Source organism: Sminthopsis crassicaudata, chromosome 1 (genome assembly GCF_048593235.1).
Source record: "Sminthopsis crassicaudata isolate SCR6 chromosome 1, ASM4859323v1, whole genome shotgun sequence".
Lineage (NCBI taxonomy): Eukaryota > Metazoa > Chordata > Mammalia > Dasyuromorphia > Dasyuridae > Sminthopsis > Sminthopsis crassicaudata.
In genome coordinates, this window is record NC_133617.1 from 754,211,041 (window position 1) to 754,232,604 (window position 21,564).

Here is a 21,564-nt window from a genome sequence, read left to right on the forward strand (position 1 = left end):
GAGGGCGGGGCGCTGGTAGGGCCCAGCCTGGCAGCCGGGCAGAGGAGAGGTGGGGTTTGGAGGGGAGCAGGCTGTTGAGGTTGGGGACCTCAGGGGACCAGGAGGAGGCGGGGTTTCTTTGGGGGATAAGAAAAGTTGGGGTTTTGCCTTGTTGGGTTAGGGAAGCCTGCCAGGGGAGAGACTACTTAGATGTGGGGAATCATTGGGTGCAAGGGAGAGCACGGGGAGATGGTGTTCAGAGGGCAGACAAGGACCTAATGCTTGGAACTGGGCAGGGGTAGGAGGGTGCTGGGCTTCCACAGCTGACATCAGGCTTGACTTTGTGCATTCAGGATACTCAGCAGAGAAGAAACCAGGAAGGGGCCCAGCTCTGAGCAGGGGGGTGTGGAGGGGCTTGGACATCGCTCTGCTGCGGGCCAGACTCAGTTTACCTTTCTGTTAAGCTAGCTGCTCATGACCCATGTCATTTCTCCGTCAGGGCCCTTGCCCGGTTGGTTAGCAGATGCACTCTGCCCGTGCCCTTGGGCTTCAGTTTCTTTCCCAGGACCATGGAACCTAGAGCTCTGCAGTCTAGACTTCTGGGCTTGGATAGAACGCCCTTTCCTGGGGACCGACCTGGGAGGTGGCACCCTTTGGCATGACCGGGCAGAGCCCTCTTGGAGCGGCCAGATACAGTTCGCCCTTCCACACTTGTGGGCCACCATTGGAGCTTAGTGAAAATTGGGGGAGTTTGGCGGAAGTGGCAGATGGCACAGAAGTGGTGGAGAAACTCAGAAATGCGTAAATACAGACTCTTGCGCCCCCTCAGTCCCAGTTTTTAATAGCACCTTTTTATTTTCACATACATGCAAAATGGTTTCCGCATTCCCCCTTGCAAAACCTTGGGTTCCAAATTTCTCTCCCTGCCCTACACGGCAAGAGATCCAGTGTAAGATAAATATGTGCACACAATTATCGCGCTGCACGAGAAAAATCAGAGAAAAAAGCAAACAAACGACCCCCAAAAGAGGGGAAGTGGTGTGTGGTGAGCCGCCCCAGGCCCCACAGCCTCTCCATCACAAGACCCCTGGAACTGCTCTGACACCTCAGCCTTTGCTGCTATGATGAGAGAGCTAAGACTTCAGGATTTTGAGGAGGCGGGGGCACCGCACCCCTACCCACCGCTAATCCGGTGTTCAGGGGCAGATGTGGGGCAATGCCCCTTGTGTGTGGCTGGGAGGGCCCCGTAGAGCTGACTCGGTAGGCTCAGGCGAGAGCCACGAGCCCGGGGGCCCACAGTCTCCTCCTTGGAAGGGGAGACTGCTGCCAGGGCCCCCTCCTCCCTCCTCCGGGTCACGGCCTTCACTTCTTCATTGCTTCCACATAGACGAGCCCTGGAGAGTGGTAGTCTCTGCAGGTCTTCCCCGCCCAGGGAACGGGCACTAGTCACTCGGCCAGGAAGTCCTGGGGACCCTGGATGCCAGGCCACAGGGGGGAGTGACCGAGACTTTGTGAGCCTTAGGTGAGCTCTTTAGAGCTCTCAGTCTCCAGGATGTCTTCAGGGTCCCCATGCGGTTCCTACCTTCTTCCTGACATAGAAAGGAAGAAAACAAGCATTTATTAAGCACTTACTGTTTGCCAGGCCTTCTGCAAAGTGCTTGGGATACAGATGCAAGTTGCAAAGAGCGTACGATACCCAAAAGGAGCTGAAAAGGGGGCAAGGAGGTAATAGGAAGTCTCGGGACCGAGGAGAACCGCGTCCGGCTTGGACTTGGGAACAAAATGGAGGCCCCAGTGGGAGGAAGTCGCAGGCCTGGGAAAGGACATGGCTGCCCCGGGAAGAAGGGGCAGCTGTAGGAGGTGTCCAAGAGGGGAAAAGCTCTTGAGGGCCCACGGGAAGGAACGATCCAGATCTTTAACTCGTCATGATCTCACGGAAGGTGCTGGAAATGCCGGCTCTGGTTCTGAGGGCCGACCTGAGCCAAGATCCCACGGTCACTGGGGAGGCGGCGAGGGCCTCGGGTCCCTCTCCGGCAGCTTCCTAGGAGGGCTGCCCGGGCGCTGCTGAAGAAGGGGCCTGTCAGTAGGAGGGGCCGGGAGGATGCAGCCCCTGGGACCAAGCTTCCCCCCCTTCTCTCCCGCCCAGGCAATCTCTGGCTTCCAAACAACAGCAGAGCGATTTTTTCTTTGGTCGAAGCGTGTTTTTATTGGAAGCCTTTCAGCTCTCTGACAAAATCCATTTTCAAGAACTCCGGCCCTAGATGACTTCTCCGCGCCGAGCCTGGAGCCTTTGCCCAAACAAACAGCCCGCGTGGGGGGCTCTCATTCCCGCCCCCGGTGTGGGGAGGGCCTGGCAGGCCCGGCAGAGCTTTAGGGGAACCGTCTCCTCCGATCTCCTCTCGAGGGCCGGCCCAGGACGCCTGCGGCTTTTGACAAGCTCCAGGGGAAGAAGGGCTCGCTCTTCTAGGCCGTCTCGGGCTTCCAGCCGGGCGGGTGATTGGCAGTGCCCGGGCTTCTCCCGCTCCGCGCCCTCCCCTTGGCAGCTGCCACATTGGATAGGATGATTTTGACACTGCCCTCAGAGGAGCACGTTTTTAGCAAAGTGCCAGAGCCGCGGACGGGGAATAGAGTTTCCCGCCCCTCGTCTGGGCATTTCCAAGACCCCAAATATAAGTTCAAGGGAGCAGCAGCTTGTGAGGGAGAGCCCTTGTGGGGCCGCTCCTGCCTCTTGACCTCGGCTCTCGGGCCTGGGTGAGAGACTGGGCAGGGTGACATCTCTGGGTGCTCCCCCCGGGATGCCCCAGGATGCCATCTGGCGTCGGCAGCTCAGTCCCTCGAGACATCGGGCAGGATGGAAATCAGGATTTGTCTCGAGGGCCCGGGTGCGGACCCTGGGGCTGGGGAGCGAGCCGCCCTTCACTGCCTCGGCTGACTTTTGTCTCCCGCTCAGTTTCAGGCCGGTCCCTCAGGATGCATCCTCCTGACCCTGTCCGCCATCCTGTCCAGGTCCACTGATCTGTAAGTATCTCCCGCTCTTGGCTGAGCCCAGCCATTGGTTAGGTTCGGGAATGGGGATGGAGGAGGCCGCCCTGGGGGGGGCACGGCGGCACCTCGGGGGGGCCCTGGCTGTGGGTTTGGAGCCCGACATCTGGGCTCCGATTCGATCCCGGGGGAGGCCACGTGAGATCTTCTGAGCTCCCTCCGATCCGCAATCCTTTGGTCACCCCGAGCCCCAATCCAGCTTGACACGTTTGCCAGCCTTGCGGCTCGGGCCGGCCCCTGAGCCTCCGTTGTCCTCCGCTTCCTCATCTGTGAAAGGGATAATCGCAGCGCCCCCCTCCGAGGGAGGTTGTAAAGCGCTCAGCGGAGTGCCCGGCTCAGAGTGGGCGCTTAGTAAGTGCTCGCTTCCTTCTTCCCCAGACTAGTTCCTGGCCCATGGAAGCCCCGTGCCAGGGCCAGTTATTCCCCGCTTTGTTGTTAGTGGAGGTTGGCTGAATGGGCCGGGTATAGTCGGCGAATGATGTGTGTATTGTGTCCTATCTCCCGGGCTCAGTTAGAAACGGGGAGGACCAGAGAGCCCAGCAGGAAGGGTCCCGGGTCCTGGATCCCACCCTGGGGGCCCTTGGAGTCTGGTCTCCCAGGGAGGAAACGGCGGCTCGGTTTTTGAAGTGAGCGACCTGCCCTGTGCATGGGAGTATGTGGCCCACCGAGTGCTCAGGCCCCGCTTCTCAGACTCAGACGGGGCGAGGGCCTTGGTCGTCTCCCAGAGAGCGAGGGGGCCCGAGGGGCTCGGCCGCCCGGGGTCGGCGTTCGGGAAGGGGAATGACGCCTGCGCCCCCCCCTCAGAACGTATGGATCCCCCTTACGCCGTCCCTGTGTTTACTCTCCAGCGCCAGCCTTCCTGTTCCTATTTTTTGCGCGCGTGCTTTTGGCTCCGGCCGGGTCCCGTCGGGGTGAGAAGCCTTCCTCTGCCAGTGGGGCTCGGCGTCCCGGTCTTAGGGACTTGCCCTCGGGGCCCAGCCCGCACGTGGTGGGGGCCGCCCGGGGCCCAGAGGACGTCGTCCAGACCGAGAGGCCGGCTCCCTCCGCTGCGGGGGCTGGGTTCGATTCCGTTTGAGGGGAGCAGAAATTCCTTCATTAACCGCAGCCTTAACCTTTGGCCCTGGGCCTTGCCATCAGGGAGAGGATTTGGAGAGAAGAGGATGGAGGGGGGTCGTTCGGGGGCTGCCACAAACAATGGGCACTCGCTCCACCCAGGGCCCACTTCCTCTTCCCGAGACTTGTTTCTTCCTCTTCTCCACCCAGCCAGGAACCTCTCGGTCGTTCTTCCCTCATCACTCACCTGCTCTGCCACGTCCAAAGGCACCGTCCAGTTAAAAATAATAAAGTGGCGCGGCTTCCGGGCGGGGGGGGCTCGCTGCTCGTTCTCGAGTCCCTTGGGGGCTGGGGGGGCGGTGGTGAGACAAGGTTCGGCGTTGTGGCTCGCTCTCCCTGCACACGGCCCCTCCAGGCCTGCCGGGTGCAGCCAAGGGCCCGAGATGGGCGGCGAGGCTGCCCCCGTGGCGTTAGTCTGGGCCTGTGGGAGCCCCTTCTTTCCTGGTCACCCCTGCTGCCGGCTCCCTCAGCTTCCTCCCCACTCCCCTCCCCCGCTGCTTTGGGCTGGGCTGACACCGTTTTGTGGGGGCAGAGGGGGCGCGCCGTGAGCATCCGACCCGAGCTGGGCCTTGGAACTTCTTGGTCCGAGGGGCTTCCGAGCTGTAGCTTGAGGGAGATGGGGGTGGACATTAGGAAGACCCTCTGGGCTGAAGCGGGCTAGTGGAGGCCAGCCTCCTTTGGTGGAGGCTCAGTGAGGAGAGACTCGCGACTCCCTTCTCCTCAGAGGGTCCCCTCGAGAGGGTCCATGGAGGATCCGCCGCCATCCTCACGCTCCCCTGCTGGCTACAAGGGGGGTGCTGTACATGTAGTGCACCTCAGGGCACTAAACAGCGCCTGCCCGTCGCCCAGCAAACCGGACCAGCCCCCCCCCCCAGGGAGAAAGCAAATAATCAGCAGGATGTAAGGCAGGATACAAGAGGAGATGGTCTGAGTCCTAATTGGAGGAGAGCGAGCAGGTGCAATTCCCTGCCCCCCCCCCAAGTGCTGGATCCGATCAAAGGATCGCGGAGCAGGGCCCGGCCGGCCAGGACGGGCCCGGGACGCGGGACCCCGAGAGCGCTCCTTGCTCAGTCTGCGGGTCTGACCAGCGCTCGGGTCGACGTCACCAGGCCCCGCGAAGCAGCTTCCCGGCCAGGCAGGGCCAGGTGCGAAGGAGGCAGCCAGGGTTTCCCACACTCTCCATCAGCTAAAGACAGACTTCGGACCAGACCCACATTGGACCAGCCAGGGAGCTGAGCCGGCTTCAGAGGCGAGCCCCGAGACTGAGTCAGAGGGTCCCCTCAGTTCCCACCCAGCACCGGATGTGAGGAGCCCGTTGGCACGGAGCTCCCGCCCACCTGGGCGTCCTGCAGGCCCCTTCCCCACGTGGGCCGGCTCGCCCCGGCAGGAACTGGACGGGAGCAGGTGGGGTGGCTGGTGAGGCCCTCGGGGGCCGCAGGCTTGGAGTTCGGAAGGAGACTCGCTGCCAGCCTTCCTTCTCCCTGCGGCCCTCATTCGGCCTGTGCCCGGATGCCCCGGGATTCCCTGGCAGGTGCCAGGGAATCCACCTCCTCTGCTCGGACCCTGTCCCTGATGCTGACTGACTGCAGGATGGCCCTCCCTGCAGCGTCCCGGGGCCCGAGAGCCACCTGTCCGTCCTTCGGACCGGGCCCACGTCTGTCCACACTCCCCACAGGCCTCTTCCCCCGGGGGTCACCAGAAGGCACAGCCCTGTCCCTGTCGTGGAGGCTCAGGAGCTTGGTCTGGGGGAGCCGGGAGCCTCAGCTGGACTTCTGCTGCCGGGAGCAGACGCTGTCGGGGGCCACGGCTGCCGCTCCCCGGGTGTGACTGAGGGGGGTGATTGGCCGGCCGGTGGGGAAGACAGCGAACAGTGGCCCCAACGGGAGGGGGGCTGGAGACGAGGGGCTGGTGGTGGGCCGCCCGGGGGGGCCCTGAGCAGGGCGTGGGGAGCAGCACCTTGAGAACGAGGGGCGGGAGAAGTGATCTGATTGGGCCGTGGAGGGGGCGCAGGGACTTGTAGGCCCCTTGTTCGGGCCCCTCAGTAAAAGCAGCCCCCCACCTCGACACGTGCCGTCCCAGAGCCAGAACTTTCCTTAGCATGACTGATCCCATTTCTTTCCCACCCAAACCCCTGCCCCCCAGAAGAGCGTCCAGCCTTGGGGGGAGCAGAGCCCCCCAAGCAGCCCCTTCCACATGGCCGAGAGCTTTCTGCTCAAAATGCCCGCTTTTGTCTCTGCTCCTGGCTCTGCCTCCGGGGCCCAGCAGAACAGGTCTAATCTCCTTAGGTTCTGGTTAAGTTCTGGGGGGGTGGTCAGTCGCCTCCGACTCCCACATCTGCCTCGTGCAGGGGGACTTGACGGGCTGGGCCTCCGACCCCAGCTTTCACCCCTCAGCGACGACCCCAGAACTACCCCACCTGCAGCCCAGGGAGCCCCATGGTTTCCCTCCTTGGGGTCCCCTCTCCTTTGTTTACACCCACTTGGTGAGGGGGCCGTGGGGGTGACAGCCGGCAGCCCGTCTGCGCAGGGAGTGGGGCGACCCCCCTTTGTCCGAGGCTCTCTGGGGCCACCGCGGCTGCGCTTCTGAGCATTCCTGAAACTTTTCTCTCCTCCCACCGGAGGAGGAGGCTGAGCCCTGATGCCGGCAGGTGCCCGTCCCTGGGTTTTCACGTGGGATGAGAATGTAATGAACCCACGGGGAGCAGTCACGGGTGGCCGGGGGGCGCCTTTGGCTTGCAGGGGAGCTGGCCTTAGGCCACGGGACCTTGGACGGACTTCTCAGCTCCTGAGAGGTCCATGGGAAATCTTCCTTTTCCTTGATTTCTTTTTTAAAAAAATTTCATTTTCTTAGACCTGCTGGCCCTTGGCCCCAGTCCCCAGGCCTCTCATCCCTCCTCCTCTCCCTCGCCATATGTGACAACAGCAGTTTCTGGGGGTTGTTTGGGGGGGAGTTAGAAGGACTTGACGGCAGACTGGGGCCACATTTGACCCTTCTCCAAACCGGTCCACAAGGCCCCGGGCTGAGAGGAGCCCCTTGGGCATCGGGTGGCCCTGGCGAGCTGCCCTGCCGCCCAGGAGGACTGGGGACAGGAGACTGGCTGGGGTGGGGGCTGGTGGCTGACCGCCGTGGCTCAGAGCCGCCGCGGCGCAGGCCCCTTGGGTTTGCTGCGTTGCCTTTGTTTGCTCTCCCGGCTGCTGGAATAACGCGAAGGCCAGATGTTTCTCTGCTTGGAGACAGGAGCCTGGCTGCGCCATTCCCAGCGCTTTAGCACCTGACCATGTAATTCCCGTTTCCTGCCATTGTCCTTTTCTGTTCGCCCCACAGGGCTGAGCTGACGCAGCCTTTAAAGTCATTGGATTAAGCCCAGGCTAACGAGCCCGAGCCCCCCAGCGCTCCTGGGTGGCAGGGATCCAGAGATAGTTATCAGGGAGCCTGGAGCTCATTGTCTTCTCTGGCTCATGGGACGCAGGTGACCTCCGCGAAGAGAGCGAGCCTGTCCGACCCCTCCCAGGCGTCCCGCCCTGACTGCCACAGAGCCCTCTGTCCCAGACCCTTCGGGGGTCCCGAGCTTTGCCTGGGGCCGGCCCGGCTCCACAAACCACAGTGCTTATGATAGAGCAGAGGGCCAGCCTCGGTGGGGGTGGCGCTAACCCCATAAGGGGTCTGACGATCCTGGTTAGGAATTCTGCCTGTGGCTCTGGCCTCGTTCTGGAGCCATGGGCCTTCCCCTTCCCCTGGGGAGTGGGGAGACACGGCTTAAAGGGGCTGTGGGGGGGACCCAGGAGGGTCAGGTGCTGAGCCCTAAGAAAGCCCCCACCCACTCTCTCTGGGACCGGCCTGCCACAGAGGCACTGGGAAAGGATCCGTGTTTGGAAATAGCATGCTCCTGCCACAGCTGCCTTGTGAAGGGGCTGGTTTGTGCCCCCTCCTTGCCAGCCTGCTGAGCCAGGGCACCAGGGGCTGGCCCGGTCAGCCCGGGTAAAGGGGGGTCCCGAGGTGCCCAGGAGATCCACACCCTGACTCTCCCACAGAACTCTCCCTCAGCCTCTGCCCTGAGGGGAGGGAGGCCGAATGCCCAGTGGCCAGGGTCTTCTGACTCTAAAGGTGGCGCCGGGGGGGCATGCAGGGAGACGGGCAGAGCTGGCCCCGCAAAGCCCTCCAGTCACGACTCTGCCTTGTGTGTTTCAGAGTGCGCAAAGACTTTGACCTGCCCACCAACTGTTTGATTGGAGCTCACGGATACTGCACCCAGGTACCCCGGGGCGGGCCTGGGAGGAGGCTTGGGGGGGAGGGGGTCCCGGCGGGCGCCATTCATTTGTTCCACAAGAACCGACCCGCCAGCGGCCCCTGAGGTAGGTATACGGGGCCTGTCTCCCCACTGCGGAGGGCACCGGCCCGGTGGCCCAGCTTCTGAGGGCCCCACGCTCCCCTGTGCTCCGGCTGCCTTTGCTAAGCAGCGTCCCATCTCTGTAGCCCTGGGTTTCTGACCCAGGAGGCAGAGCACAAGAAGCGTTGCCAGTCTCACAGGGGACGTCTCTGGCCAGGGATGGTGCCATGAGGGTGCCAGGCAGCTGTGCCCACGGCCATGCAGAAGAATGCTCGTCTCAAACAGCAGGAAGGCAAGGCCCCATGGGCAGCGGGAAGGCTCGTCACAGAGCTGGGCCCTCCCCGCTGCTGGGCAGCCCTTGGGCACCTCCGGTAGCCGGCTGTGCCGGGCCCTTCGTTCCCGCTCAGGCCTCCCAGGGCTCTCGGACTGAGAACCTCTCCGCGCCCTCGTCTCCCTTCTCACGGTCCCCGGCCTATCGCTCCCTGGGTCATTCGCCCCGCTCAGTTAACTAGAATATCCCCGTCTACTCGGGGTCTGCCTGCTGCCCGTAAACCTGCCCACTTTCCCAAAACCCCTTCTCGACCCCCCATCGTCTGGGGGGCTCGGGCCGAAGCCCTGCCCTCCGCTGACTCGGCAGCCTAGCTCTGCCTCGCAGCCTTTCCTCGGCCGGCCGGGCCTCCGGGGACGCGGTGCAGAGAGGGCACCCCCTCCCCTCCCCTGTGTCCTTGAGGCCGGGGGGAGACCTTTAGCCCCGTACAACATGGCGCTGAGCTCCTTCCTGAGGGGCCGGTGCCCCCCTGGGTACCATAACCGCCCTCAGCGTTTCCTCCAAAGCCCTTCGCGGCTTCCTTTGTACACAATGCATCCCACCCATAAAACCGAGGGTCCTTTTTACTCTCACTGGGTCAGGGGGCGTCAGCAGGCAGGAGAGCGATGGACTCGGTTCCTTTCTGACCCTTGTTGGCAGAGGGAGGCAGGGAGATGGCTTTCAGTAAAGGCTGTAAAATCGTTCAGTGAAATCTGGCAGTAAGAGGCAGACGCCTCCAGCCGTGGGGGCCCCTCGCCCTCGTGGGCCGTCTCTGCCGAAGGGGCGCCTGGGAATAGCCGCGGGAGCAGCCGCGCCAGGCCCAGGCCTCCTTGGAATGGGCACGAGGAAGAACGGCACTCCGTAAGGAGAAATGAAACGTCTTATGCCTCTGATTTAAAAAAATAGAAACATGGAAGAAAATCTGGGGGCTTAAGTGGACCGCCCCGACAAGTCCTCGTGGGGCTGCGCAGAGGGCGGCGGGACTTCCGGGACTTCGGCTCCGGACTCGTGTTTAAGAGGAGAGTGACGGGGGGGCTGAAGGCCTTGGTTCCAAGCCGTGCGAGGGGCTGGGGGCCGCACAGGCGGGCAAGAGGAGGGGAGCTCCCAGGGAGGTCCTGGGTGGCCATCGCGGCGCATTCTGTGATCCAGCTGCCACCTTCTGGGAGAAGCCTGCCCTGAGGCCGCCTGCCAGGAGTCCCCCCACTTTCTGACCCCCAGACTCATCCTGGGTCAGAAGGGAAGTGTGGGAGGCCATTGCTCCTGCCGCCACGGGCCCCATCACAAGGGACAGCTGGGCCACACTGGTGCGAGAAGGGGTCTGTCTGCCTCCAGAGGAATCCGCTGGGACTGGGGGGGACGCGGACAGAGGGAAGAACCGTGCCCGGTGACGGCGGCCTCTGCTCCAGGTCGGGCCCCTGCCGTGCCCGAGGCCCCTGCCGGCACACGCTCACCTCCAGAGGGCCAGCGGCTCTGGGCGCCGAGGGAGGCAGGCTTTTTCCCGTGACTGACATGGAAATGTCTGATCTCACGCGGATGATTGATGTCACATTGCTCTCAGCGAGTGGGAGAGAGGCCGAGGGAGGGAGAGAACGCCAAATGCGAGAAATGGATTCAGAGATCTTCACGTGCGATGAGGGAATATTTAATGAAAACGTGGGGGAGGCGGCGCCTGGGAGCCCGCGTGAAGAAGGCTCTGAGTCTGGGGGCTGAGTCGGGGGTCTCACACAAGCTACAGCCTCACAAGGGAAGCGGCGAAATCGTGCTCCCTCAGAGCATGGAAAAATGCTCTGTTCCTTTCTTTTCCTTCCCTCCCCGCCCTAAGTTATCTCCCCGATCGTCTGCGGTCCTCTTTTTGTTTGTCTGTGGAATTCACAAACTTCCTTTTTCTCTTGTCAACAGGAACTGGTCAACCTGCTCCTGACGGGCAAAGCCGTGTCCAACGTTTTCAACGACATGGTGGAGCTGGACTCGGGAAATGGGAGCATCACCCTCCTCAAGGGAATCACTTCTCGCAGCGACATCGGGCTCCTGTCCCTGTTTGAACACTATGACGTCTGTCAGGTGGGCGGCCGCCACAAGCCCCCGTCCCCCCGCAGGCAGCAGCTCCCGCTGGGTCAGGAGCGAGGGAAGTAGGGGGGGGCAGGGGTGAGGACCCAGTCTTGGGCTGCGCAGGGGTTGCTGCTTCCGGGCCTTTCTCCGATGGTCCCTCCGCTCACACCAAAGCCCGGGAGCCTCTGGCGGGGACGGGGGATGAGGGGAAGGGGACTGGTCCACGAGGGCCCGGAGGGAGCTGGGGACGGGGAGGACTCCCTACAGCCGGGCCCAGGGACAAGAGGAAGGGTTACACGGACATTTGTCCGGTGCTTAAAGGTCTGCGGTGAACTCCCGCTGACCCCGCCTCTCGTGAGCCCCCTGTGGCCGCCCAGCCCTTTCCCAGCGGCGGCTGCACCCGCTGCCAGGAGGGCAGCCTCCTTTCAGACTTAGTTTCCCACTCCCTGACACGGCCGGGCCGCGTTTCCATTATCTTTGGGGAGGAAAACCAAGATAACGGCCGTTTCACAGAAACACTTTTACCAAGGAGGGCCCAGGAATGTTTTTGCCCAGCCTTGATAACCCCCGGGGCAAGCTGAGGCGGAAAGCACGGCCCTAAATTCCATCTTCACCTGTGGGAGCCCTTCCCGGTCAGGGTGAGGCTCTTTCCCCCTCGGCCCCAGGGGCGGCGCCTCTTCCAGCTGGGCTCTGGGCTCTGGGCTCTGAGACGAACCTTAGGAATGTCTCGGGCTGAGGGTCTCTCGCGGTCCCTCCTAGAGAACGTGTTTGGGGGGCCTCGTAGCAGAGCGGCGCCTAGAATGGGAAGGGCGCACCTGCCTCGGCAGAGACGGAGAGGCGGTCGCTCGGCCCGGGCACCCCCAAGGCTCGAGGGTGGCTAGCGTGAGCCCAGCCCCCTTTAGCCCTCGTCCGGCCCAGGTGCCGGCTGCCAAGGCCGGACGGGCCGGGTTCTCGGGTCCCCGCTCGAGGAGGGAAGCCCAAGGGGGAAGGGCAGCAGGCAGCGGGGGTGGGGCCGTGGGGGCCCATCTCGGGCTTGCCTGGTCCCGCTGCCCTGGCTGCTTGGAGGCCTCCGCCGCTCCCCTTGCTGGGAGTGCAATGGCGAGAGCAGAGAGCTTCTGCTCCTGGGCCGCCCGGCCGTCGTCCAGCTCTGGCTGCGGGAGAGGGGCTGGCTGGGCGGGAGGAAGCGGCACCTCCAGGCCGTGGGGTCTCAGCCTCCGGATTCCGGGCTGGCCGAGCGGTCTCCTGGACCCTTGGAGAGAAGCAGACCGAGGGAGCTTCTGTCCGTGCTGGACGAAGCTGGGAGTGCAGACGCTGAGTGCGTAAATCTTAGGGTCACGCCTGGCAGCGCCTTGAAGCTGGGGGCCTCTGCCCTCCGCGGCCTTCCTGGGCTTTCATTTCCCAGGCCGAATGGGAGATCTCCACTGGCTGACTGCACGTCGCAGGCGTCTGCTGCTCTCCGGCTTTTATTTCCTGGAAGCTGCATCCATTTCTGTCAGCTTCCTCCCGAGTCTCCCGGTTGCGCAAGCTCCTATTTCTCACCACACAGTGATGCTGCTCCGCATTCGTGCCCCTTGGCCCCTGGGGACTCACCCAGCAGGGAGGCTCCCCCCTCCCGGGGTCTCGGGGCTCCTGGTTCTGTGTCTGCGCCCAGTGGTGGGTTCGTTGGATCGCAGACGCCATGATCACTTTGCTTCATAACGCCCAACGCCCCCCTGTCACACACACAGACTCTCACGCATCCCCTCCATAGGTTTTCTCGTGGCTTTCTGTGAGATTCCAGGTCTTGTGTTCCTCACCATGAATGGGCCATCCCTGCCCCGGGTGAGCGAGCCCCCGCTTGGCGGGATGTGGCAGTCGGGTCACTTCTCTTCAATGGAAGATCCTAGAGCAGCTGAGTCCGTTACAAAGGCATGCTAGCTAACCCCAGCCTTTCTCCTGAGGACGTTGCCTCATACTTCCAAAAACAAACGAGAAACAGGCCCTTAAGGGAAGCCTTCTCCTCTCTCCTTTTCCATCGCCAGCATTAAAGTCCTTCCCCTCCCTTCTCCTTTCCTCCCCCCTTCCAGAGGTAGCCCTTCTCCTCGCCAAGGCAGAGCAGCATGGTGACCGTGAGCCCTCTTCCTCCCCTCTCTGCACTCAGTTGTTCCCCATCATCTCCTGCTCTTCCCGTGTCCCCTCCTCCCGTGTCCCTTCCTCCGTGTCCCTTCCTCCCGTGTCCCCTCCTCCCGTGTCCCCTCCTCTGGTGTCCCCTCCTCCCGTGTCCCCTCCTCTGGTGTCCCCTCCTCCGGTGTCCCCTCCTCCCGTGTCCCCTCCTCCCGTGTCCCTTCCTCCGTGTCCCCTCCTCCCGTGTCCCTTCCTCTGTGTCCCCTCCTCCGGTGTCCCTTCCTCCCGTGTCCCCTCCTCCCATGTCCCTTCCTCCCGTGTCCCCTCCTCCCGTGTCCCTTCCTCCCGTGTCCCCTCCTCCCGTGTCCCCTCCTCTGGTGTCCCCTCCTCCGGTGTCCCTTCCTCCCGTGTCCCCTCCTCCCATGTCCCTTCCTCCCGTGTCCCCTCCTCCCGTGTCCCTTCCTCCCGTGTCCCTTCCTCCCATGTCCCTTCCTCCGTGTCCCCTCCTCCGGTGTCCCCTCCTCCCGTGTCCCTTCCTCCCGTGTCCCCTCCTCCCGTGTCCCTTCCTCCCATGTCCCTTCCTCCGTGTCCCCTCCTCCCGTGTCCCCTCCTCCCGTGTCCCCTCCTCCCGTGTCCCTTCCTCCCGTGTCCCCTCCTCCCATGTCCCTTCCTCCCGTGTCCCCTCCTCCCGTGTCCCTTCCTCCCGTGTCCCTTCCTCCCATGTCCCTTCCTCCGTGTCCCCTCCTCCGGTGTCCCCTCCTCCCATGTCCCTTCCTCCCGTGTCCCCTCCTCCCGTGTCCCTTCCTCCCATGTCCCTTCCTCCGTGTCCCCTCCTCCCGTGTCCCCTCCTCCCGTGTCCCTTCCTCCGTGTCCCCTCCTCCCGTGTCCCTTCCTCTGTGTCCCCTCCTCCGGTGTCCCTTCCTCCCGTGTCCCCTCCTCCCATGTCCCTTCCTCCCGTGTCCCCTCCTCCCGTGTCCCTTCCTCCCGTGTCCCCTCCTCCCGTGTCCCCTCCTCTGGTGTCCCCTCCTCCGGTGTCCCTTCCTCCCGTGTCCCCTCCTCCCATGTCCCTTCCTCCCGTGTCCCCTCCTCCCGTGTCCCTTCCTCCCGTGTCCCTTCCTCCCATGTCCCTTCCTCCGTGTCCCCTCCTCCGGTGTCCCCTCCTCCCGTGTCCCTTCCTCCCGTGTCCCCTCCTCCCGTGTCCCTTCCTCCCATGTCCCTTCCTCCGTGTCCCCTCCTCCCGTGTCCCCTCCTCCCGTGTCCCTTCCTCCCGTGTCCCCTCCTCCCGTGTCCCTTCCTCCCATGTCCCTTCCTCCGTGTCCCCTCCTCCGGTGTCCCCTCCTCCCGTGTCCCCTCCTCCCGTGTCCCTTCCTCCGTGTCCCCTCCTCTGGTGTCCCCTCCTCCCGTGTCCCCTCCTCCCGTGTCCCTTCCTCTGTGTCCCCTCCTCCCATGTCCCCTCCTCCCATGTCCCTTCCTCCGTGTCCCCTCCTCCCATGTCCCCTCCTCTCGTGTCCCCTCCTCCGGTGTCCCTTCCTCCATGTCCCCTCCTCTGTGTCCCCTCCTCCCGTGCCCCCTCCTCCCGTGTCCCCTCCTCCCGTGTCCCTTCCTCTGTGTCCCCTCCTCCCATGTCCCCTCCTCCCATGTCCCTTCCTCCGTGTCCCCTCCTCCCATGTCCCCTCCTCTCGTGTCCCCTCCTCCGGTGTCCCTTCCTCCTGTGTCCCCTCCTCCCATGTCCCTTCCTCCCGTGTCCCCTCCTCCCGTGTCCCTTCCTCCCATGTCCCTTCCTCCGTGTCCCCTCCTCCGGTGTCCCCTCCTCCCGTGTCCCTTCCTCCCGTGTCCCCTCCTCCCGTGTCCCCTCCTCCCGTGTCCCCTCCTCCCGTGTCCCCTCCTCCCGTGTCCCTTCCTCCCGTGTCCCCTCCTCCCGTGTCCCCTCCTCCCGTGTCCCCTCCTCCCGTGTCCCCTCCTCCCGTGTCCCTTCCTCCCGTGTCCCCTCCTCCCGTGTCCCTTCCTCCCGTGTCCCTTCCTCTGTGTCCCCTCCTCCGTGTCCCCTCCTCCGTGTCCCCTCCTCCCGTGTCCCCTCCTCCCGTGTCCCCTCCTCCCGTGTCCCCTCCTCCCGTGTCCCCTCCTCCCGTGCCCCCTCTCGATCCGTGAGCCCCACTGAGTCCTGCCACGTAGCCATTTTTCCTATTAGTGGCTAAACTCTGAAGAACTCATCTGTGTGTCCGTGTTTCCTCTCAGTCTCCTCTGAACGTTTGAGTGTCTGAAGTGTGACCCTTTCTTAGCCCTCTCCTCAGCCTTTGGCACTCCGGACCCCTCGTCCTCTCCAAGTTTTCGGGGTGCCGCCCATTCTTTGTTCTCCTCCTGCCGTCCCCCTCTCCGCCTCCCCATCCAGGCCCCGCCCGCTGGCCGCGGCACGGTCCTTGGCCCTTCCCTCTCCGTCGGTGACGCCATCAGCCACTGCCAGGCTGACCTGTCTGTCCACCCCTCGCGCCTCTCCCGAGTCCCGGCTTCAGAAGCACGGACCGTGTGCCGGACGTGGGCCGTGGGCTTTGCGTTCAAGAATAGAACAGGCCCGACTTGCGGTGAGCTCCCGTTCTAGATAGGGGGCAGTTCCGACCCGCCGCACATCACAGCCTGGACACAACGTGAAGGAGAGCATGGGTCGCACCGCGGTCACTTACTGGTCAGGGAGGACGCTGGGGAGGGCCCCGGCCCCCGAGTGGCGAGCAGAGAGCTTGGCCGGCCGCTCCGGGCCTGCGCCAGGGGAGGGAGGTCCTGTGGAAAGCCTGGTGGGCAGCCGGTGGAGGAGGGCTTTGGGCACTGAACTTTTCCTCTGAGGCCGAGGGAGCGGGTTCCTCGCGGGCCTGGTCTGGGCTGCCTGATAATTGTTCAGTGCATGTGCAGGAGAGGCTGGGGGGGGAGGGGGCACTGCCGAAGCCGGCGGGCTGAGGGGGACGAAGGCTAAAGCGCCGGCCTGTGAGTGGCGCCAAGGAGACGGAGAGTCCTGGGGAAGGATGCTCTGTGGTCACTCCCTGGGTGGGTCAGCCCTCTCTCAGCCCCCCCCTTACCCAGGGAACGCCGGCGGATCTGCCCCAGCCTCCCTGGCCCCTGGCTCGAGTCCGTCCTCTCGGCCCGCCTGCCTCCTCACCCCCGGCTCCTGCCCTCTTGTGCTTCCTTCCACACGCGGCTCCACTGTCACCTTCTGCCATCGGTCCCTTCCCCTTAGCCTGGCTGATCCTAAATAGAAGAGCCCAGGAGGCAGCGCGGGAAGCGGGGCCCTGCCCTCTCCCCCTGGGGCTCAGGCCTGGGTGGGGTGGGTGGCTGAGGGAGGGCCTGACCGAGGTGTCGGCCCTCAGGCCGGCAGAGCGGAGCAGGGCCACGTCGGAGCAGAGCCCCGGGCCCACGGCCTTGGCGTTGGCCCTCCTCGCGCCCTTTACCGGTGTCTGGCAGCTAAAACAAGGGCCCCAGCTCGGAGCCCACTGCCCATCCCCGGGTCCCCGTCCCCCTGGGCCAGCTTGTCCGGCCGCCTTTCTGTGCACTTCCCACGGAGGGCCGAGCTTTGCGCCTGCTCGGAGGCCCGTCCCCGACCCAAGGGCCTCGCGGAACAGCTGTGGTTCTGAGAAGCGGGGAAGGGGCAGGGCAGTTGGCACGGGAAGCCCTGGCCCCAGGACTGGGAGAACTGAGCCTTTTGCCTGCAGAGGGTGGGGGGAGACGCACCGGAGGTCTCTCAGCAGACGCTAATGTGACTGCGGCGGTACTTTAGGAAAATAGGAGAAAGCCCCGAAGGGGTCTAGTTGAGACAGCACAGAACAGCCAGCTGCACCCTGAGGCGCCGGAGGAGAGGCAGTCGGGGAGACCGGGCAGCAGCCCCGCCTCTGCTGGTCCTGGAGGCCCCTGGCTCCTCCAGCTACATGGGGAGACTCTTAGCAAGTGTAGGAATTCGGTTAAATTCACTTAACAGCCAGCTAACAAGCATTTATTAAGCACCTGCTGTGTGCCAGGCCCTGGGTGACAAACACGCTGCCCTCTGAGGAGGAAGCGCAGAAGCCAGTTCAGTAAGTGCCCAGCGGGCCGAAGGGGCAAAGCTCCGAATGCCATCAGCACCGTTTCCCTGAAGGACCGCCCTGCCCAGCCGCCTGTGCCCCCTCCTCGGCCCCTCTGCCACTGCCCTGGGCGGAATTCCTCCTCCTAATCCCCACGGAGGCATTTCCGGAGCCAGCGGATCAAGGGAAGCATGGCAGCTATTTTGCCTGCAGTCCAAAGAGCTGGGGGTCTTATCCGGTGCCCGCCTTTAAAAATGGCTCAAAGGCTTCCCCAAGAGCCGCCCCGGGAAGAAGCCGCTGTCTGGGGCTGAGGACGGGTCCAAAAAGCCACTGGCGGCCTTCCGGGAAGTTCTCCACTACGGAGCAGGCCCTTGTGGGACGGAGCGGGGGGCAGTGAGCCCCAAAGCCCCGTAAGGCAGATCTCGCGTCCCGGGGCTCACCCCCTGCCCAGGAGGGCCCCGCCCTGAGCCCTCGGGCTGCCGACTTCCTGCTTCTCTGGGGCAGCCCCAGAGCTCCCCGTGGTTTTCCGGAGTGGAGAGCGTGGATCCGAGTCCAGTCCCAGCACTTGGGGCCTCGGGGGCTGCCGTGGGTCACTCCAGGGCCAGAACCCCAGAGCTCGTGGGATCGCATTGGGGGCTTCCCTTCTATCTGTTTCCTCCAGAATTGATGGCGCTTAATAAATGTTAATATCCCTGAACGACATCTCTCTACATGTATCGGCTCCCTCGCATATCCGTGCGTGTGTATGTGCACCCTCCACACACGTGCATTTATTGTGCACCTGCTGTGAGCCGTGCTCAGCGAGACGCCGGTGACTTCTGGACCCGTGACTGCATCGGTGGAAGCAGAGCAGTCTCCAAGAGGAAGCACATGGCCTGTGGACTGCAGCCCTCCCGGGTGTGGGCCCAGACCACATGAAAATGCAACCAGGGACAGTGAGCAAAATAAGAAACATAAGCGGACAGGACATCCCGCCCGCATCGGAGGCGGAGGGTCCCGCCGCTTAACCCGCTGGTGTGCCGGGGGCCGCTTTCCCAGGATCCCACAGCCTCCCCTTGGCCCCCAGTCCCTGTCCCGGGGCTCCTGCTCTTCTGACTTTCCTCCCCTCCTCCTCCTCCAGGTCAGCGCTTTGTCGGCTCGTCCCTGTCCTGGGCTCTGCTCTTGCCCCTTTGTCGCACCCGCAGACCCCCAGCTCTGGATTATTCCCATCCACCATCTTGTCCATCCCCATTGCTACTGACAACCTGCGGCCTGAAGGACTCGGGCCCAGGACACTTGGATGTCATCCATGATGGCGTCCTCCATGGCAGAACGGGCCTTTTCGGCCTCCCAAGTGGTTCCTTGTCTCCCTGCAAAAGCTCTTTTGCACCTTCTCTTTTTCCCTCAAGATCTTTTAACATCGCCTGTCACTCTCCTCTTCCCCTCACCTGGGCCCTTGGTCCCGCCCCTTCTCCTCTCCTCTTCCCCTCACCTGGGCCCTTGGTCCCTTCTCCTCTCCTCTTCCTCTCACCTGGGCCCTTGGTCCCTTCTCCTCTCCTCTTCCCCTCACCTGGGCCCTTGGTCCCGCCCCTTCTCCTCTCCTCTTCCTCTCACCTGGGCCCTTGGTCCCTTCTCCTCTCCTCTTCCTCTCACCTGGGCCCTTGGTCCCGCCCCTTCTCCTCTCCTCTTCCCCTCACCTGGGCCCTTGGTCCCTTCTCCTCTCCTCTTCCCCTCACCTGGGCCGTTGGTCCCGCCCCTTCTCGCCTTCTGCAGCACGTTGCTTCCTTGGTGACCAGGGTTCCTTCTCCCTGCCTGCGGGAGTCTCTCCACCCTTGGAGGTCTGCCCCCCCAGACCATCCTCCTCTCGTGGTCTCCGTGGCGTTGCCGTGGGGAGCCCGCCGCTGTTGGCCATCTCCTGAGGGCGGAGGACACTGTCACAGCCGCGCTCTGAGCTTGTTCCACTGCCCCCCCCAGGTTGGCTGTTACCTCAAGACGCCCAAGTACCCCATCTGGGTGGTGTGCAGCGAGAGCCACTTCAGCGTGCTCTTCAGTTTGCAGCGAGACCTCCTGAGCGACTGGAAGGTGGAAAGGATCTTCGACCTCTACTACTACGATGGGCTGGCCAACCAGCAGGGGGAGATTCGGCTGACCGTGGGTACGTGGTTCTGCCCGGGTCTCTGCCTTCCCCCCGGGCGTGGCAGGGGCACAGGGGCGGGGGGCACCAGGGGCACCAGAGGTGGCAGGGGAGGGACGGGGCAGCTCTGAGGGGGCAAGGCCAGATGTGGGTGGAGACGGGCAGCTGGGGGGATCACGGGAGTGGGGAGGAGGGACTTTGGGGGGACCATGGGGATGAGCTCCACCAGAGACATGGAAGAGGCCTTCATCGTGCTTTTGTCCAACAAACTCTCCCTGCAGACACCACCCAGCCTATGTCTGGAGACAGAGAGAAGGACCTCATTCCACCCCTGGAACACTGCATCCGAACCAAGTGAGTGAGCACCTCTGCGGGTTGGGGGTCCGGGTGGGGGCGGGTCTCAGGGCCCGGTCTCATCCCCTTCTCACGAAGACTGGATGACTTCGGGAGGACCCACGTTGTGGGCGAAGGCCGGAGAAGTGGCCCCTGGGGTAGCCCCCGAGGCAGCGGGACAGACCCACAGGCCCAGGCCAGGCCAGTGGCCGGCCGTCAGCTTTAGCTTCTCCCGGCTCTGAGAGAATGGCCCTGCTCCTCCCCGGGAGAGGGGGGGCGTGTTTGTGGGAAGCACCTTGGACCCCAGGGTAGCCTTGAGGAGGCGCTCAGTGGTAGGACTCTGGGAAGATCCATTCCGAGGAGCCTTGGGGGGGGGCCCACCTGCGTGGGCCCAGCGTGCAGGACAGAGCCCCTCCCGGCTGGGGCAGAAGCGGAGGTCTGGGGCCGGCCCAGAGGCCGCTGCCTTGTCCCTGTGGCTCCCTCTCTCTGTGCTTTTGATTCCTCACCGAGGCTTGGATTTCTCCGACGTGGCCCCTTCGAAGGTCTGCGGGTCCCCCCCTCGCGCAGTCTCCCCTTCCTTACGTCCTTGCAGCTGGGAGAACTTCTGAGCTCGGTTTTAGCACAAATCCCGCTGGTTTCCCTGCTGTCTCCCTCCCAGTAAAGACTGTGAATTAAGTGGGGTCTGCCGCGATACCTGCAGCCACGCTACAAGCACAGGACTTGGTCCCACAAGGGTATACATTTGGGTCCGGTATACAGTCGGTGCCTTGTCATTGGCTTCGTGTTCTCTCGTCTTACGAGAACTGTGGAGGGACAGCAGCTGGGCAGCGCCCGCTAGAAAAGGCAAGGCTGGGGGCCACAGCGAGCACGAGGGCACCCTGATGTAGAAACACCACTCGCCCGGCCGGAGGAGGAGCCCACTGGCCCTGTGAGGAGGCTGGTGGGAGGAGAAGCAAGCAGGAAGATGTCCCCCAGCGAGGGAGGCCCTCAGGGTTTTGTTAACCCATTTTACAGATGAGAAGCCCGAGGCCACAGAGGCTAAGGGGCTGCCTGAAAGCCTACACTTGGGAGCCTGGTCTTTCCGACTGCAGATCCAGCACTCTCTCCTCCCCCACTCTGGCGGTCTCTGCCAACCCGGGCTTGGAATTCGCCTAATTGGCAATCATGAAGTGATTTCATGGGCAGTTAGACCCCCTCCCCCCGAAGCGAAGGTGCACTAGCACCCGCAGAAGAGACAGCGGCCTGGTCCAGCTCCCCGCCCCAGCTTGGTCGCCATCACTTGGGTCTGGAGGCCAGCCCTTAGCTGCACCTCATTGTTCCTCCTGCTGCCTGGTGTGGATGCTGCCCCCCTTGTGGACTGCTGACACGGGGGGCGGCCACGGAGGCTCTGCTGCAGGCGGAGACCACCCAGCCTCATCCCCTGCCTTTCCTGGACATAGAGACCCTTCTGCACACGGACCCACCGGACCAGTCTGGCCAAGTCTCCCCCCAAGTCAGAAGGAGCTCCCTGAGGGCTCAGCCTCCAGCAGGGCTTGTGAAAGCGGGAAAGCCCGGAGGAGCATCCCACGTCCCCTGTGCCCTGGCTCAGCCTCTGCCACCAGCCACGAAACCTCCCGACCGGGGGAGACGAGCCGGCTCGGACCCTGGGGAGACGATGGGGCCCGGTGGGCATTCCTCGGAGTCAGCGAGGGAGAGGCCAGTGACTGCCAGAAATGGGGTCAGGGAGACGGTGGTGGAAGAGGGGCCGGACCCTCCTGGCAGCGTACGGCAGTGTGGGGGATCTCGGGCCCCGGCAGCACCCGGCCAGAGGGGCCAGAGCCTCCGCCATTCTGGGGGCCCACTTCTCCTAAAGATGGCCGTTCATCAAACATCCCCAGGTACAGGCGCCAAGAGAGGCCCCCTCGGGCGAGGGGAGACAGCGCAGATGAATCAGTGACAGTGAATGACGGCCCGACACAGGTTCATGAGTGAGGCAGCCCGGAGCTGGGGAGGAGACGGAGGAGGACGGCTACAGTGGGCGCATCGTGGGGAGGTTCGTGCGAGCCGGGTCACGGCCTCGCCCGTCTCGGTGCCCACGGGGCAGGAGCGGCCACCTGGCCTGCACGGGGCTAAGAACGTTGTATTTGTTTGCACTCTTACCAAAGGAAGAGGAAATAGG

At 63.8% G+C, this 21,564-nt stretch overlaps 1 protein-coding gene across 6 annotated transcripts in view; it reads left to right on the forward strand.

Moving 5' to 3' along the window:
• MINDY4 (MINDY lysine 48 deubiquitinase 4) overlaps nucleotides 1–21,564 on the forward strand; it is a 100,704-nt gene that overhangs the window by 75,330 nt on the left and 3,810 nt on the right. For all 6 annotated transcript variants that reach the window (XM_074284563.1, XM_074284564.1, XM_074284565.1 and 3 more), the window contains 5 exons: nucleotides 2,930–2,997; nucleotides 8,323–8,386; nucleotides 10,668–10,829; nucleotides 18,914–19,094; nucleotides 19,355–19,427. In XM_074284563.1, the coding sequence (XP_074140664.1) occupies nucleotides 2,930–2,997; nucleotides 8,323–8,386; nucleotides 10,668–10,829; nucleotides 18,914–19,094; nucleotides 19,355–19,427 (548 nt within the window). The remainder of the gene's footprint in view (nucleotides 1–2,929; nucleotides 2,998–8,322; nucleotides 8,387–10,667; nucleotides 10,830–18,913; nucleotides 19,095–19,354; nucleotides 19,428–21,564) is intronic.